We start from the raw sequence: 18256 nt of genomic DNA, 5'->3' as shown, positions 1-18256 counted from the left end.
AATTCTCGCCGACTGAATCGCCAACTCGGAACTCTTTGCAAGACAGAAGCAATTCGTCGACAGCACACGTAGATCGCCACATGCGCATTGTCACGCATGTTACCAGCGAGGGTGTCATGCACGTTGAATCTCCATCAGAGCCTGTGCTAGCCATCGCTGCTTCCAATATCATGCTGGCTCCCTACCTCCAGTCAGCTGAGAAAGCGAGAGGCTACACGTACGCAGACATCCTCAAGAAATTTCAGCAAGAATGCTTGCTCAACCCCGATGTTGCCTTGCTGAAGGGCAGTTTCGGTGAACTTGCCTCGCGGATCATCTTGATGGTTGCTTGCGACGCCGTGAAGCGCAAAAAAATCGAACAAACCGAGCCAAAGGAATCGTCGGACACCCAACACGTGGGCGCCAGCATCTACGCCAAGCCCGTGCGTCTCGAAAGCGTTCTTGAGAACCTTGCCGACCTCGACGAAGCCAATCTCGCTGCGCTGCGCCAACGCCTTGAAGATGTCTACGATGCCGGCTCACGCACCGAACGGCATGCGATTCCGTTCAGAGATCAGTTGCAATCGGCTTCCTCTATGCTACCGATGTGGATCAACTTTACGCATTTCGACATGCTGCCCAAAGCGATCAACAAGATAACACCCGAATTTCTCTGGCACTGTTGGAAACGTGGAGTAGCCGTGCAAATGTCGCACACACAGCATGGCATCGATGGCATCATCCCGGTCTTTGTAGGTCATCTCGACCGACCCTTCGTTGATGGTTCGTCGACCGATGCCTCTAACATCACTCTTGAGCCCAGAGAGGGCGAGAGGCACGCTGCGCGCTACATGACCTACATTGCCTGGGAAGCAAAGAACCGAAGGGATCCACAGAGCACCACGGTCCCTGCTAGTTCAGCGCCTGTCGTTGCTGGACCGGTGATCAAGAGCGCCTCGATGGCACCGCCAAACGAGAAGCCACTGACCGAACAGGCTCTGTTGATCGTGCTTTTCGACCTTGGCACAAGCACCGGGTTCAAGAAAGCGCAAGACGGCTCTCGACCGCAAGTGACGCCTATTACCGGTCAACAGTGCCCTCGGCTGTGCATTCGGGGTTTGCTCGGCCCGCACGCTTACCCCTGTCTCGACCTTTTCGAGGCCCGTTCAACCTTGGTGGACATTCTGTCGTCTAGCTCTGATCCCGCACCAAACCCTCTCAACATCATCGAAAAGCCCATGTGGAATGAGCGCATCCAGCCCGAGTCGGATTCCATTTAGGGTGAGTTCGATTATCGCCTGCTCTAGGGTTTCCCAACGTTCAACACCGTTCTGCAGGCTCAAGGCGCCACCAGCACCCTCGATTTCGTCTCTGTCCTGATCCTTTCCGCAGCTCTCTCCTGTTTCGTTTTTAGTACGCAATTGCAATGAACATGTTTCCCTTTCGCTACGTTTCGTTTTGTTCGAGCCTTGCCCGCCACACAACGGAGACCTCAAGCGTACGGATCTGACTGGGTGAACACTACCGTCCTCGTCACAAGCAGCGATGTCTCGGCTTACGAATGTGTTTCTTTCTCTCCTTGCCGCCATATGCGCTTGAATTGGAATGAGAGTTGCTCCCCTTGAGAACAGTAGATTTGCTACATCTGGTTTCAGACGGAAGATAACCGCGAACCCATTGCTCCGCGGCAAGGCGGCAGGGTTGAACGTTCGAGCTAGTTGCGACTCGTAGGCAGAGCTTGTACGACTGCTGTCCTTTGTGTTGCGTTCTACTTCTTTATTGTGGGCTAAAATGACCAACTACGGGTGGTCGTGAGCCTTGGAATCAGCACGCATGTTCCACGCCGCCGAACGACTCTGCCTCTGACACGGAGTGATATGGCTGTCGCAGTCGAATGCGTACTAGCATATGTAGGGCCGACAACCGGTGTGCAGAGGTAATAAGTACTAGGCTCAAGGTGGGCTACAAACGGGGAGACGACGGTCTCGAGCAGAAAAATAGGGTATGCAGACAGTACACTCTTCACATCAAATGTCAGGCGCCAGTCCGGCGAATTGGAGCTCGAAGCCAGCGCTGTTCTTTCCAACCATCGAGATAGCACCGTATGAGCTCATCGCTGATTGCTTTGGGAGTTCTGGAGAGAGCGTGAATAGGACGTGGCTTTGGCCCGATCGAGCACCACCCCGCCAGTACCTGCGTCGTTCGATCCCGTGCCGTCCAGTGTGCGACCACAGAGATGGGCAGATGCAAGTGCGAGGCTCGATCGCTGCCCTTGAGAGCTCGCTCCAGCAAACTGGCCAAGAGATGCGAGTCGGCCCAGAAGCGCTGCGGTGCGGCTGCAAAGACTCCGATGCACAGAGAAAGTCCATGGGCCAAGCACAGGGAGTTGCGTGCCACTGCAAGTAGCCCGTCTTCGGTTGCTCGCGATACTGACTCGTCTTCCACTTATCCTATGCCGGCTGCGCTACCCGCTGAGCTGCGGCACAGGAGCCTGGACCCAGTCGCTCGGCGAGCAGCTTTGCATCAATGTTGAACAGTGTGCGCCAGCTGTCTGAGGCGTGATAGGCGTGGTGGATCAAGCTGGAAGCAGTCAAGTAGGTTCTACCAGCATAGGCATGGTTGGGCGTGCTGACGCTGTGATTGCTCATGCCGGCCAGGTAGGCAAGGTCCTCCTCGTCTTCGATCTCCTCAGAGGCTTCGACGTCGTCCAAGTCAAAGTGTGCACGCTGCTGCTGGCTGAGCTTTTCTTTGATGATCGAGGCGGCAACTTGCCGCCACCAGGCGGCCTTGAACACGGGTACAGCAGCTTGCGCACACGCTCGCGAAAGGCAAGCCGACACACGGCCATCATCCCACACGGAGCCATCCAATTTGGACCAGAGGTACGGCGAAAGACGCGCCTCAGGCTTGATCTGGCGTAGGAATACCCTACGCAGCGGCTGCACAAAGGCAAGAAAGGTGAGAAGAAGAGAACCAATCTCGGCAGGCAGGAATCGGAGTTTGTCCTTTTCTGAGCCGGTCAGATCGAGACTTTTGTGGTCGAGGACGCGAAGCAGAACGCTCTTCTCCCGTACGACCACAGATCGACGTCGATCATCCGTGTCAGACACAATCACCGATAGAAGCTCAGAATGCTCGCAGCGGTGGACCAGATAGAAATGTGGATCATGACCAGCAATCGCTCGAGAAAGTCTTGGATACGCTTCTCGTACAGAGCGATGGCATTTGGGCAGAAGCAAAACGCCGGGCGCCGCAAATCGAGCTGTCGAACAAAGGTTCGCTGTAGTTCTGGACTCGCTTCGATCTTGTTCAAGATGGCGAGCTGTGTCTCTGCTAGCAGATCGGCCTGGCGCGCGTCTGTGCGCGACGAAGCTCCCTGTTCGGCTTGGTCGAGATAGTCTTGGAGCCGCCACGACTCGATATGTGGCATATCGGCCATGAGGCCGAGGAGGAGATCTTCGTAGAGAATCCGGGAGGCAACTTTGTACTCACTGACCACCAGCTGCGAGATGTGGTCCAAGTGAAGCTCGGTGCCTTTGTATTGGACCGTCAAGCCGTCGATCGACCAGCATGCCTGGGGTTTGACCATGGTGTCCATGAACGCTGCAAACAGATACGATGTCCACTGCAGCATTTGCCCTAGCGGAGACTCTGCCATGTCGTGACAGTAGGCACGGCACGTATCCTGGAGTCGAGCCAAGATCTGTTGCCGATTGTCCTTGCACGCAAAGCAGACCGAGTCAAACAGCATCAACTGGGAAGTCCAGATGAGCGCGGACAGATCGCCGAGGTAGTTCTTCGGCTCGCGCCATTTGCACAGGCCACGAGCGTTGAAGGAGCCATCGATTGGCTGTGCCAGCGTTAGACTGCGCATAGCACAGAAGCTGAGCAAGGCTGACTCGAACGGCGTGTCTCCGACCCAACAGCAGATGAGCGATACCAAGAGGTCACGAATCGCTTTCCTGAGTTGGCCGTCGAGCTCGGCGGTGGCAGCGGGGTCGTCATCGTCGTCGATGATCATGACATTGTTGAGCGCATCTTGGCGGCGCAACACCGCGATGATGGTATCCATGGCCTGCGATTGCTCCGACGTCGGCTGAATCTCGTCGTGCGGAAGCGGATGGCCCTCGGTGTTGCTGGTAAAGTGGCCGGCAGGGCGGTAGACGACGCGGTAATAGTACGTGAGTAGCTGCTTGGTCAGATGAAAGTAGACATTGAGTGTATTGCTGTGTTTGCTGGCGCGAAATGGAACGCCTCTGGTAGCGCCGAGGTCCCTTGCATCGACCAAGCGAAGCTGGTTGAGCGTTATTGCGCGCTGCTGCGTCAGTTTGCGACGGTGGGAAGTGTCGTTGCACAGGCGGTAGGCATCCCGTAACGTGTGCTCGGCTGCAACGAGGATGCGCCGGAGATCGCGGTCGCTTGCTTCCTCTGAAGAGCCGTCAAGACGAACATTTCCTTCGAGGCTGGCAGGGAGCGCATATGAAGAGCGGATCTCGGCGTCGAGCAAGCCGTCCAGATGGAGTGCGAAACCGGTGGTCACCAGCCAGGGGTCGCGATCCCGGAGAGCAGCACAGCGTAGTGGATCTTGGACCACGTACGACAGCTCAGAACTGTGGCGCATGCGTTCTTTGATGCTTTGAAAGAATTGCGACCGTGCATGCTGAGCCACAGTGGTGGCTCTGGCTGTGGGAAAAGACAAAGACAAATACGAGGATGAAAATGAAGACAAAGTGGAAGGCGAAGACGTGAGCAAAGACGTAGGTAACGATGTGGGCAGAGACGATGAAGAGGACGAGGAGTCGAGCGGTGCTGCTTCCTGAGGAATTGTTGGTGCTGCTTCCTCAATCATTGTTGGTGCTGCTTCCTGAGGAATTGTTGGTGCTGCTTCCTCAATCATTGTTGGCGCTGCTTCCTGAAGCATTATTGGTGCTGCCCCATCGACTTCAAAGTAGTCGAGCAGTGGCTTGGCGGTAAAGTAGTTCTGAAGCTTGCAAGCGCGCCATAGTGGGGTGGCGTCAGAGTGCTGCTTGGCCTTCTTGCCGTGGACACTCATGTGGTTTCGTATCTTGTCGAGTCGTCGTGTGCTGAAAAAGCAGGTTTTTGTACAGTTGCAAATGAATCCTTCGTAGAGAGCAAGGCCGTCGATTGGCCGACATGGCTGACGTAGTCGGCGTCTGTCCGCTGCACGCCTACGCAAGTCGTCGACGCTGCTTAGATTGCCAAAGCTATGAAAATGCTCGAGGGTGCGAACAAGGAGTTCGCCTTTCATGCTGTGTGGACGGTTGCGTAGGTGACTGACCCAGCTGCCTTCTTTTGCCACCAGGCAGGACTCACACTGCCGACAGATGATAACGCCATGCTCAGCGTTGTACACAAAGTTGTCGATCGCCATTCTGGCTGTCGTTCAACTTGGAGCCTGTGTCAGGCATCACCGATGCTTTAGAAAGACCTCGGCCGAGCCGGAGCGGAGCGGCAAGTTCGTTTGCAGGTCAAAGAGAGACGGTGAGAAGCAAGCTGCTGTTTACAATATGGATCGTAGTCTGAGTGGAGTGCAGCTGAATAACTCACGACTCATGACTGTTTGGCACATGTGCCTCACCGAGCTCCAGCACGAGCCGAGTTCTGTTCTTGTAAAAGCCTAAGCTAACCTGGGATGTCTTGGAACACGGAACATGGATCATGGAACACGGAACACAAAGAAATCCGTGAATCGGATGTGATCCTGGCAAGCATGCGGCGATAGTCGTGATTGTGCGGACAGGCGGCGAATCTTTTTATTTTTGGATTTCATACACCGACCCAAGCCTATCTTGGAAGTGAGAAGATACTAAGAATTTTGTAAGCTTAGTCAAATTCAGGCGGACTATCAAGGTGCTTTCAGGACTGCCATTATTTTTGCCGTGAATCCTATCCTCTTCTGAACACCAGCGACCCGATCAAGTCTCGTTCGAGCGTTTTGAGAGCATCTAACAAATGGTTTATGTGAGGTTCAAAGACGACGTGATTGCATCATCTTGTTGGATGAGGCCTATGCCAGTCTGAACTTGTATTAACTAGCAGAGCAAGTGATCAAGAAAGAACAGATACAACAGATGGTGATTGTTGTGATACATAACGTGGATGTTGGACATGACGGATATTGGGGCAAGATTGACAATGCACAAGTATGCCACTGTGACAGCCTTTCCCACGTATTGGCCCCTATCCTGCGGTCCTCCCAAAAGACTGTTGTAGATGAATAGGCCGACATCGGATCGGCGAATGGTATGGCCGTGCCGGAGCATATCCTCTGCGCGGACGCTGCCGATCGCAACGCCGTTGACGAGCAGAGCGGAACGCACGACGGCGAGACGCTCGATCTTGGGCGGCGTCTCAATTGTTCGCGGTGAAGTGGATTCAAGGCATCGCTTGGCCAGCCAGCCAGGGCATGCAGATGCGATTCCATGCGCTCCGTGTCACCACGTGGAGCATGGAGTAGGAAAGCGTAAAGTGGTCGCATAAGGTATGGTAGCAAAGAACAACCTTGCTTTGCAAGCCCATTAGAAGAGATGACAACCAGTCGGGGCTGCTCAGGCTGCTCAAGGGCAGTCAAAGCGTCGGTCAAATTTCGTATAGTTCGCTCGCAGACCGAGCTAGGCGATAGTGCTGATTGTGCGAAAGGATTGCCGGAGAAAACCAATCGTCCGCCTATTCCAAACAGAACAGCATCGATACACCCAAAGCGTTTCTGTGCTGACGTAAAGGCGCACGAAACGTCGTCAAGGCTGGGCGCGTCGCCGCGAAGCATGTGAAGCCTGTTTGTAAGCTTCAAAGTAGCTGCTGGACCAACATCACGCTCCTCGAGTGTGTTTAGGAACGCAGCAGGGCTGCGTTAGGGTTAGTGTCTAGTATTACATTGAAAAAAAGCAATAACGTACATAAGTTCCGACGCGCCAACCTTAGGGTTAACCATTCTTTGGCCACCGAAGCTAAGATGCACGCCTCACAGCCTGCTGAGCGAGCTCTTGAGCCTCCTGATTCGCAATCAGCGTATCAAGCGACGATAGAAGGTTATCAAGCTTGCCTTCCAATCCACCCACCACGTGCTCGGTGTGTTCCAAGTTGGCGAGCAAACTCAAAATCTCGTCGTGCTCAGCCTGTGCTGCAGCGGGGTCGGAGCCGTTGCTTGTGGGTATCTGAAGGGATTTGAGAGATGTGAGGATCTCGTTGAGCTGTGCTGCCTCATCCTTGCCTGCGATTAGGTCTTCATCGTCTGACTCGTCTTCTACCGCGCCGTTCGCTTGTTGTGCCTGCGGCAGAGAAGCAGGCGGCTGGGACGTCTGACTCTGTTGTGACATGAGACCATTCAGAAAGTCGAGATCTGATTGCTGCGAGCCCAACTGCTTGTCAAGACGAGTCGATTCTTGTGTTGGCGTCTTGCTGTCTACCTCTGACGTTTCGGCTCGCTGCAGACGTGCCACTTGCGGGTTGGGCAGCAATGCTGAGGAGCCAGCTCTAGCTGGCTCGGGCAAGCCATCTCCATTGAGCACCGGCGGAAGAAGTGCTTCCTTTTGGATCTGTGCCCAATTGACTGGCTCGTCCGATGACGAGGCTGGAGAGACAAAAGACCCTAATCCGGATGGCACGGATGGTGTTGATTTGCCTGCTGCTCCGGTGCCCGGGAGAGACGCACCCATGGCTTGGGCCGCTGTACGCAAATTCGAGGCCGACGCATTCGGATCTTGCGAAACGTGTTTGATCCATGCGCCAATGGCGCCAAGGTAACCTTCATGGCGTAAGAAAAAGGCACGCTTGCTTCCTTTGCTCCAGAAGCGAATGGCGTACGACAGAGTGCTGATGGTAGCCTGGTGGCCACGGATGAAACACCCTCCAAAGTAAATGCGGTCGAGGTTGTACTTTTCGGCGTTCATGTATGCAATCTGACCAATGTTGTTCGAGATAGCGTAGAGGAGCGATTTGCAGATGTCTTCGGAACGGAACTTTTTGCGTCGTTCCTCGGCATTGCGAGGAGCAGAAGAGCTGGGATCTTTGCGGAAGACTTTTCCGAAGGAGGAGGCGATGGTGGAGCTCTTGAGACCGAGATGGTTGAGGCCGATGGAGCCATAGATGTCACCGACGAGCATGTCGACGTTTGCGTTATCTCCTTGCTCCGAGAGTTCGAGCATCTCGTCAAAGCTTTCTGCATCCGTCAGCAAAGAGAGGAGACCCCACAATGTACCACCGCCGAGCGAAGTGCCCGAGACTCGCTCAAACTTGCCAAAGTCGTCGACTTTGATAATCGAGACACCTGAGCCAATATTGACGAGCAGACAGGGCAGCTTTGGAGACGGATGCGAGTCAAATACAGGTGCATAAAGGGGTGGGTTGGGCGAAGGGCGAGGCAGTGGATGTTGCAAAGGTACGGATGACCGCAAGGCCTGTGCGTCTGCTCTGGCCTCTGGGTTTTGGGGTAGAGGCGAATGCAAGGCTGCTACGAGCTCGTCGGAGTACCAAAAGACTTCGTCTGGAATGAGGGTGATAAAGTTAAGGCCGGTGATTAAACAACCCATTTCGTCTTCTTTGTTGACTTCGATGCCAAGCTCTTGCTCAAAGAGGTCGTACATGAGGTGGGCACCACCGCCTGTTGCCATGAGCTTGACGCCCTTGCGCATGTCTTGGATCGAGACGCCATTGGCAGCAGCTGAGCGCTCGATGAGTTCACGTAGAAAAGAGATGCAATTGTCAATGTTGCTGGTCTCGAACTTGATAAAGTTGAGTCTGCCACCTGGTAGTGCCGCGGGAAGAGAGCGGCGTTTGAGAAGTGTCGAGTGAATAGCAGAAGCGGAGGCCGAGGTGATTTGTGGAGAGCCAAGAATGGCCGTTGGTGTCAAGGTGCCGGAAGCGATCGGATAATCGAGCTGCGAGGGAGGTGTGCGGAAGCCGCTCGGAGTCACACCGTTGGCGGAGGGCTGCCGCGAGCGAAAACTGGACGTACTGGGTTTGGGCGAGAGCGTGTTGGGTGTCAAAGGGGATCCCGCAAGAGCAGGCAGAGGCGCGATGGGACTGGCTGGCGAGCCGACTGTCGGTGACGACGGCATGGAGTCGGTGGTAAGTGAGCGAGTAAAGTAGACAACTTTTGCTAGAGAGCCTCCGACATCAACGGCGATGTGAGAAACAGCCTCGATGTGGTTGGGAAGGTAGATATCGCGGCTATCTCTCTGATCCGGGCTGGAAGCGCCATCCTCCATGATCTTTGCTCCTCGTGTGTCGACAAAGATTTCGACCGGAGGAGCAGGGAAAGGTTGGTTGCTGTTCATGATGAGCAAGGGGAACGGCCTGTACCTGTTGCGGCCGCTGCTGGAGGATCTTCTCCAAGTCGTGATGGCCAAGGGAGCGAACCTGCAGATGCGTTTTATATGGAATGAAGAACAGACGCCGATGGGGGTCGTGGTATGTGTCCGAGTGTTTGTGCGCTTTGCTGGACGATGACGAGCTTGATGGGTTTAGGGTGACTGAAAAAGGCAAATGCGTCGCGATGGTGATGGTAGCTAGAGCAGGGCCGAGTGCAGCTGACAGCGGCGATGGAAGCTGTGTTGGAGCCCTGGTCTCTGGCAGCTACTCTTGATCGGACCTGGTAGTGATTGAGAGAGATTGTGTGGTCCGAGCAGGGCTGTGACGTTGGTCAGAGTCACATTCGCGATTCACGTTTGTGATTTGTGATTTGTGATTTGACTGCGCCGTGTGGTTCAGAGCTGCGGTGAATTAAGCGAGAACGACTTGGCTTGACTGGCGCAAGGTCCAATCAAACACCCTTAAAATTCATCCAGATCATTTTACCTTGCTTTTTTGGGGGGCGGTAATCGTGAATAATGCCGGTCAGAAGCGGCGGCCGAGAGAGAACAGACACGAGAGCTGCCAATTCAGCATCGTCCGTCATGCTTGTCCGGCATTTGTTGTTGGAACCGCCTGCGTCGGGTGCTGCGTCGGGTGATCCACGATTTTACGATTTTAACGGCAACTCGTGATTTGCGCATCTCTCAAGCACCGAAATCGACCACACAGAATCGTGAATCACATGTCTCCCAGAAGAAAGCCATTTGTGATTGTGATTCGTGAATGAAAGCTCCCTTAAAGGCCAATTTGACTGCTGCTACTGCTGCTGCTAGCTACCTGGCTCACTCTCAGCCAGTACCGCAAAGCCACTGAGCCGTGTATCGCGTTCAGCGCCAAACAAAGCCAGCTGAAATGACCGTCTCAACTCAAATCCCAGGGTGATATGCGCATGCGGTTACATGCTCGGTACGCTCGTGCTCAGTGCTCGGTGCTCGGTACTCGGTGCTCGGTGCTCCCTCGCTCGTCCTGTTACATCGAACCCATATGCAAAGTGCACCTCGTACCGTGTATTTTTTTCAGTTCACGATCAGCGCCACCATGATTATCAGGATCAAGTTTATGTCGAGGCTTAACCACTGTACCAAAAGGGTGTCTAGGCAACCAATCGGACTTGGGTTGTAATCTTCAACTGTTTATCACACCACACATGAAAAGCGCGCCCAGATTGAGAACAGTGATGGCCTGAAGGAGTGGTGCTGAAGATCTATGTAGTGTACATGTGGTTGCGAAAGGATTACAACGTTTGCCATCGCGAGTGCTCTTACTGCATCGATGCTTACTCGCCGACATCACTTGCCAGAAGCATCAACTTCGCCACGCAATATCCTAGCGATCAGAGAGTTGTACGGGCTCGGGTTGTCCAGATAGATGTGGTGGCCGCTGTTTGGCACGACAAAGCAGTTGGTCTTGGTATTGCCCTGCTTGCGCAGACGCTTGACCGCCTCCTTGCCGCCACGTACGTCCATCCAGTCGTGCTCGCCGTACAAAAAGCTCATGGGCATCTTGAGTCGCTCGATGCGGTCCACCATGGGTCGACGCGCATATGCACCTGGCGCCAGAATGTGCGCGAGGCAGTACTCGCCCGAACCTTTGCTCAGAAAGATGCTCTGGCAGTATGCGTGAAGCGAGCGCAGCTCGTCATCTGGCAACGCGCCAAATCGTCGAGACGTATACCGCCCGGCCATCATTGGCCCAAGGAACAGCGATCCACGCAGGATACCAAAGGGCGACACGTTCTGCTCCCACAGGTAACCAAACACGGACCGCAAGCGTTTCGAAAGCCTCGGAGGCTCGTGCGAGCCCTTCTCAGGTTGACTAGACTGACCCGAACGAGGCACCTTGGCCGAGTCCACCGTCTCGCTCGTCTCGGAGCGTGTCAGGGTTTGCCGAGTGCGCAATGTGTCGCTGCTATCGCCTTCGATGATGCCACCTGCGCGGTTGTGCGCAGCCATTCGCGCCATGTCGTTGACGGTGCTTGTGTCCTTGAGCTCTTGCGCGACAGAGCGTGGCGCCACATTTTGCTGTGGTTGTTGCACTTCTTGCTCCACTGCACTCCGGTTCTTGGGCTTGAATGTGCTGTTGGCCGACACATCATCTTCAGGAGGCGCTGTAGGAATGCCGACGGGGCTGACGAGCACCAGCCTTTCGACGCGCGAAGGGTAACGAAGCGCATACGCCAGCGATAGATATCCCCCCAGACTGTGACCCACCAAGACCATCTTTTCGAGACCCATCTTGCTTCGCCAATCCTCGAGACTGTTGACGAAAAAGCTCTCGGCGGCTGCCACGCGCGTATCTATGTTCTTGGTCTCACTCGAAGGAATGTGGAAGGTGGGTCGCGACGATCGACCCATGCCTAACCAGTCGAGCACATACAGGCGCGAGTTGGGCACTTGGGCCATCGACTTGATGTTTTGAAAAAAGAAGGCGCTGCCAGCACCATAGCCGTGTGCGAGCACAATTTTGGTCTCGTTCTTGATGGTCTCTTCCTTGTCTTTGGAGTACGGTAGGCCGATTTCGAGCATGTTGAGCTTACGTCCTGACGGAGGCGTATAAAGTTTGACGCCGTCGTGCGGTGTCTGCGTCAGTTCGAGGTTGTCGTTGAGCAGAGGCTCGTCCAAAGGCGCATCTAGAGGGAGTGCGAGACGGTTGTCTGACGTAGTTACCACGGCCGGAGAGGCGGAATGTGAGGTGGATGCTGTGTTGCTGGTAGACGCATTAGCGGTGGTGCTGGTGGACGAGCCGATATCGACTAGACGGATACAGCCTACTTTGCCGTCGGCAGCTGGCGTAAGACCGATGGTCATGGTGGAAGGCTCCTTGCTGCGATGAAACGGCCAAAATTTGGGTGTATGAAAGAGTGATGCAAGCGAAGAAGTCGACGTGGTGCTGTCGTCATTTTTGGGGGTGCTACTAGCTCGACGAGCCCATTCGAGTCCGTTAGCAAGACCCTTGCCGTCGCGCAGCTCTTCATTCTCGCAAACAACGTTACCGACCGAAGCGCCGTCAAAGTAGCCGGTGGAGCGGTATAGGTGAAGTTCAGCCTGAGCAGCGTCCTGTACCGGATTCGCTTTCCACCACGCAGCAAAGGAAGTCTTGATGCTCGACGGGATGGGTGGCGCCACGTAAGCTGCTGGTACAGCTGCGTCTGTCAACGCTTGTGTTTGAGCGCCCGCAGGGACGAGAGCCGAGTCGGACGCAGACGTTGGCATTGCGGTGGCATCGGGAGCCAGTGTTGCGCGCAGAGTAGGCGAAGCAGGCGCCGTCTGCGGGGTGAGGAGGGATGCTTGACGCTGTTGCTGGTGCTTGACAGGCTCGGGCGTGGTGGTTGCAGATGGAATTGCTTGGGCAGCTGAAAAAGCAGATGATTGCGATGACATGATAAGTGCAAGACGTCGGTGTGCTTGCGTCCGAAGCAATCGATGTTGGTGATCAGAGGCAAAAACTGAGAGTAAGGTCTTGGCAACTCTGGCGTTGTAGATCACGAGCGTTTCAGTGGTTTGACGCAGTGGTGGCAACAGACTAGGCATCCGAAGCGCGATGTTGGTTTGCTGGCAGCTCGATCCGCGTATCTTGCTATCGTGCAAGCGACCCGGAAGAAAGAAGGCTGCTGGTGACGTTGAGCAAGGAACGTGTTGCTAGTAAAGCTGACTGCTTCTATTCGTACGACGGCTATTTTTCAAGGTGGGGGCGAGACGGGCTGAACTAGCCAACGTAGTAAGCCGTAAGCCAGGATGATGGATGCAGGCCGAGTTGAATCAAGAAGAATGTATTGTCCCTTTTTATAGTAATAGATAAGCCTTGCGCTTGCGTCTATCTATCACGGATTCTGTTGACCGCGTCACGGTTGACAGCTGTTGAGCTCAAAAGTGAAAGGCTCGCTTCGGCGTTATGATTGACGATCGTGGATGTTCCGTACCACAGTCGTGAGTGGAGTATGAGTGTGTCGAGCGGTCGTTCCTCCGCGGATCATCAGGTATTCACGATTATTATTCGCGATTTCTAAGTTAAGTTAATGTGAATAGCTCAGCCCAAGCGTCAGTTAACTCACGACTGTAACTAGTCGTGAGTATTCGTGATTGACGGTTTGTTGGTTGTGGTGGTTGTCAGCACAGACCGTGCGTAAGCGTGCTTGACGTGAACACTCTCCACACGTCGTGAGTTGAAGATTACAATCCAAGTCCGATGGGCTGTCTAGACTTCCTTTTGGTACAGTGGGTCCAGCTTCAAGTCCACAACCTCTTTTTGATTTTCTTTGATGTCACAAAGTGGAGGTGACACGACTGCAATTACAAAATACTGTGACACTGTCACAGAGTCACGAGTGCAAAGTTCCGTGTTCGTGTTGCAAGTTCGTGTTGTAAAGTTGCGTATGGTTTGCTGTGATTAGTAAAACTAAAATAAAGAAGTGGAGTTACGGCTGCAAACTTCGGAACTCGGGCATCGCCCAGCTCAGCCAGCTTCCCTTTGCTTGCCTCCAGGCATTTCTTCCCACTCGCACTTTTCAGCCGTCGCCTTGAATCATCTACTCAGTGAATCATCTGCTCAGCACCTACGTGGCAATCATGAGCGGGAAAAGGCTCAACAAGCGTCAACTGCGAGAACAGCAAGAGCTACAAGAGCTCGCCGATGTCCCAGTCCCACCCGCGTCCACTGGAGTGTCCAAAAATGCACCTTTCTATCAGCTGGTCGATCATGTCGACACTGACAGCTACGAGAACGAGCAAGGCGAAGAGAAGAGCTCTCCAAGATCGAATGCAAGCAAGAAGCCTACAGCGACCTCCCTCTTTGCTGCGCTGAGAGATAGCACTCACGACCACGAAGACGCTGAGGATCAACAGGACTCTGATTCAGATCACGACATCACTTCCCAACAAGCGGCAAAAAGCAGCAAAAAGAAGAATAAGAAGAAGAAAAAGAAGGCTGCCGCAGCTATTGTCATCAAAGATGCTGTACATCCAAGCGATGACGACCAAGCTCAAGGTCTGCAGTCGAAACCACAACAGCCGAGATCGAGCAGCGGAAGCAAAAAGTCGTCCAAGAAGAAATCTGCATCTGCCCTTCTAGCCAACAGTGCCGCGTCCAAGGACGTCTCCGAAATGTCGATAGACGAGTTCGACCAGCTTCTTGCCTCGCAAGCCTCACTCAACAGCGCCACCACTTCCGACAGCAATGCTCGCGCTGGTCCCAACGCGTCTTCGACCCTGAACCGTATGTCCGCCTTCCGCACCCACCTGAGCCTCGATCCACGTAACCTCGACCCAGCCGTCGAGCTACGTCGTCAATTCGGTTCGGCAGCCATCAAGGCCTATCAGAATGAGGCCGCATCCTCCTCCGCCGGTCGAGCCACCTCTGGCGCTCGAGCTCGAGCACAAGCCAACAACCCCAACCTCAAAGTCCGCTCCCTGCTATGTACACCAAAAGACTACTGGCCGCCAATCAGTCGCAGCTTCACGGGCATGAGTATGGACGTTCTCGACTCTCGCTCTCACGGCCGTATCTGCGCATGGAAGCATAGCAAGGCCTACCGCCAAGTGCAGATGCAGTTCCTCCAAGCGGTACGCAGCTACGATCCCAACGCACTCATGGCTCTGCTCCGCGTCTATCCTTATCACATCGACACACTCTTGCAGCTCTCCGAATACTCTCGTCACCAAGGCGATCTAGGTCAGGCCGCTGACTTTAACGACCGTGCGCTGTTTGCAATGGAACGCTGTGCCAGCCCTTATTTTACATCTTGTCTTTCCAGCACCACCTCTGGACCTCCGCTAGTCAACTTTAACAAGATCGAAAATCGTGCCTTCTACCTCGCCATTCATCGCAACATAGGTTTTTTGGGCAGACGCGGAACGTGGAAAACGGCGCTCGAATGGGCCAAGATGTTGCTCGGCTTGGGTCAGGATGGAGAAGACCACCACGCAGCGCTTCTCTGGATCGACTTCTTGGCGATCAAGTCACGCCAACACAGATGGTTGTTGGATCTTATCCAGCGACTCGACGAGCAGCGATCTCGTGCCTCGGCGGCAGGGGGAAAAGTGTCACATATTGACGAAATCTCGGTTCCCGCTCGGACGATTGTTGATGCAACCGACAAGCAAGCAGCTGGAGAGAGTGATGGGTACAATGGCACGCTCGACTGGTGTGTCGGTCTAGCCTACTCTCGCGCGCTCGCTTTCCGAGCGATCGAAAAGGAACAAGGCGACAAAACGCACGTTGAATCCAACGCTGCGCTCCGACTCGCCATCGCACGGTTTCCCGCTGTCGTCCCTCTGCTCTGCAACAAAGCGGGTGTAGAATTACCCTCCAAGATTGCTGGCCACTGCGCATTTCAGCTGTCTACGCGCTATTCCAGTTCTAGCGATACGCTCGCCGACCTTCTCGCGCATATCTACGTCCTGCGATCCGAATCGCTGTGGAAGGAAGCCGCGCACGCCGAATGGCTACGCGCTACAGCCATGTCGCTCTCGGACACGCTGATCGCCGACTTTGATCTGGGCGAAACGAAGCGGAAACGTCAATCTCCGTCTGCGTCACACAATACGCGGCAGGGGATCTATCGTCATGTGTTGGTCTCGGACCTACCGGATACCACGCGCCAGCAGTTGATTGCGTATCTGCCACCGAGCATTACAGGCAGCAGCGAGCAGATGGATGCGTTTGATCCTGTGCCTCCGCTAACGACTGCAACCATACATGGCAGCGATGCCGAGGCACAAGTGGACATAGAGGTGCAAACGGTGACTAGGTACGATGATGCTTATTTCGCGCCCATCATGTCGGACTTGTCTTCGCGCAGCCGAGGAGCCGCTCGAGCTGGGGCGGCAGCAGCAGCAGGCGGGGACGGGGGCGGAATGATGCAGGCTTTCCGTCGCGCTCTTCAGGGTCTCGGCGGGCTGCAAGGCTGGGACGCTGCCATGGAGGCGATGGATGATGAGACCAGGCAAGACCTGATGGCGCAGGTGATGCAGATGGCGCAGGCTGCACATCCCGCGGGCGGGATGCCCGGTGGGTTTGGCGATGACGATGACGATGACGATGACGATGCTGCGGAGGTTCAGCAGGGTCAGCAGAGCGAGCAGGGCGAGCAGGGCGAGCAGGGCCGGGTGGGAGATATGGCAGCCGCACGCCCAGGAGCGTTCGCTGCGATTCGCGCTGCTATGGATGCTATCTGGGGTACAGGCGGCGGTGGCGATGCTCAAGACGAAGAAGACACAGACGAGCACGGCGATGCGCACGGCCAAGAGCACGCACAACAATATTGATGCGTTGGCCTTGGTTCTTGTTACACCTAGAGAAATGTCAAGCTGCAAGCAAGCTCAAACACTGTTCAGAGGAACACAGGACACATCCATTTTGGTATCACACCGGAAGTGAGAGAAGCATGACATTCGTGATTGTTTTGGTGTTGTACTGTATCAAAGATACGCGATGCGGTCTCAAGATTGCATCGATTTGGCGCTCATTTCGCCTACGAGAACATCTTGCTGTAAGCAGCCCTCATACCTTTCAACTTGGCCTCCTTCCTCCTTGCTAGTGCTTGCAGCTCGCGCTTGACCCCGGCATCTTCCGGAGCGTTTTCGAGCGCGTGTTTCAGATCCGCCTCGGCTCTCTCGTCGTCTTTCTGAGCGACGTATGCCGATGCGCGTCGGTAGAAGGCTTTGGCGAGATCCGAGTGGTACTTGTTCTTGTCGGCTTGTTCGGTTGAAGGCGCTTTGTTTGAGGTGAGGTTTGAAATGACAGCGGTGGCGTTGGAGATGGCCACTCTGGGTTGCGCAGGGGTCGTCTTGAGTGCGCAGAGGCAAGCATTGAGTTGAATGCTCGTCTTGAGCGTGGTGTAGTTGGCGGCGAGATCGGCAGGTGTATCTTCGGGTAGGATCGGGTGAAGTTGCAGGTATCGTAGAGCCTTTGAATATTTTTCAAGCGCAATGTCAAAGTTGGCCTTACTGAATTGGGTGTTGGCCATATTTTTTAGCGCTAATCCAATGTGGTAGGTGGCAGAGACGTCGGATTCCAACTTGTCATCTTGATCTTCGGGGAAGTCTTCGTATTGATCGCCCGTATCGTCTTGCTCGATACCGTAGGTTTGGTTGCTCACCTCGTCGCCTGTTAGCTCTCCACAATCGACGATCTTGACGTCCTCTTTAGGTCGATCGCTCGCAACCGTTTCGACCGATTCAACCCTCCGGACTACGCCTTTTCCCTTTAGCACGCGTCCGAACACTACGTGTTTGCCGTCCAAATGCGGCGTTGGTACGGTGGTGATGAAAAACTGACTTCCATTCGTGTTTGCGCCTGCATTGGCCATGCTCAACAAAAACGGCACATCGTGCTTGCCCGTCAGATCTTCATCTTGGAATTTTTCGCCGTAGATCGATTCTCCGCCCGTTCCATCGGCGCGCGTGAAATCTCCACCTTGGATCATGAATTTGGGGATGACACGGTGGAAGATCGAGTTGCGAAACGAAAGCGGTTGACCGGTCGAGGCGAGTTTCGAGGTGTTGGTGCAGAGTACACGAAAGTTCTCGGCGGTGCGCGGGACACGATCCGCGTACAGCTCGAGGACGATGCGGTTGGATCCGGGGCGAGACGCAGGCGACGAACCAAAGGCGAGATCGAGGTAGACGATCGGGTTGCCTGGTTTAGGCGTCGTGTTTGTGCTCGACATGGTTGCAGTCGCTGGATGTCGGATTCGTGCTGTTTCTGTCTACTCTGGGGTGTTTGTGCGTGTAGGAGAGCGAGAGAGAGGGGGGAAGAGATGCGACTGGTTATATGTAGTCGTCGTGACTGTGACTGTTGACTCGGTTAACTGATCGTGAATGTTGGCCATTACTTAAAAAAGTGGTTTCCACGTTCTCGCACTTTCTACCGTCAGCTGCGCGCCGAACGATTCACATTCGTGATTCAC

General features: G+C 54.6%; 6 protein-coding genes across 6 annotated transcripts; 2 read left to right on the top strand and 4 right to left on the bottom strand.

Moving 5' to 3' along the window:
- On the top strand, window positions 1–1259 carry UMAG_10981 (uncharacterized protein; the record flags this gene model as incomplete). Its single annotated transcript, XM_011394313.1, has 1 exon — window positions 1–1259. A coding segment is annotated over one exon (1259 nt), but the record flags the coding sequence as incomplete, so codon positions are not given.
- A 1832-nt stretch (window positions 1260–3091) lies between these two features.
- On the bottom strand, window positions 3092–5371 carry UMAG_10980 (uncharacterized protein; the record flags this gene model as incomplete). The annotated part of the gene is made up of 1 exon (XM_011394312.1): window positions 3092–5371. One exon carries the CDS (start codon window positions 5369–5371, stop codon window positions 3092–3094), a length of 2280 nt encoding a protein of 759 aa, XP_011392614.1.
- A 1576-nt stretch (window positions 5372–6947) lies between these two features.
- UMAG_10979 (pantothenate kinase) lies at window positions 6948–9275 on the bottom strand (the record flags this gene model as incomplete). Its single annotated transcript, XM_011394311.1, has 1 exon — window positions 6948–9275. The coding sequence occupies one exon, from the start codon at window positions 9273–9275 to the stop codon at window positions 6948–6950; it is 2328 nt and encodes a 775-aa protein (XP_011392613.1).
- A 1365-nt stretch (window positions 9276–10640) lies between these two features.
- On the bottom strand, window positions 10641–12731 carry UMAG_06261 (uncharacterized protein; the record flags this gene model as incomplete). Its single annotated transcript, XM_011394301.1, has 1 exon — window positions 10641–12731. One exon carries the CDS (start codon window positions 12729–12731, stop codon window positions 10641–10643), a length of 2091 nt encoding a protein of 696 aa, XP_011392603.1.
- Window positions 12732–13916: 1185 nt separating this feature from the next.
- Window positions 13917–16613, top strand: UMAG_06260 (uncharacterized protein; the record flags this gene model as incomplete). The annotated part of the gene is made up of 1 exon (XM_011394300.1): window positions 13917–16613. One exon carries the CDS (start codon window positions 13917–13919, stop codon window positions 16611–16613), a length of 2697 nt encoding a protein of 898 aa, XP_011392602.1.
- A 206-nt stretch (window positions 16614–16819) lies between these two features.
- Window positions 16820–18016, bottom strand: UMAG_06259 (putative U-snRNP-associated cyclophilin; the record flags this gene model as incomplete). Its single annotated transcript, XM_011394299.1, has 1 exon — window positions 16820–18016. One exon carries the CDS (start codon window positions 18014–18016, stop codon window positions 16820–16822), a length of 1197 nt encoding a protein of 398 aa, XP_011392601.1.
- Between the last annotated feature and the right edge of the window lie 240 nt (window positions 18017–18256).

The sequence above is a fragment of the Mycosarcoma maydis genome, chromosome 22 (genome assembly GCF_000328475.2).
Source record: "Mycosarcoma maydis chromosome 22, whole genome shotgun sequence".
In the NCBI taxonomy this organism is placed as follows: Eukaryota; Fungi; Basidiomycota; class Ustilaginomycetes; order Ustilaginales; genus Mycosarcoma; species Mycosarcoma maydis.
The sequence above is the reverse complement of the archived record's forward strand: the minus strand, read 5'-3'. Positions and strand labels throughout refer to the sequence as shown.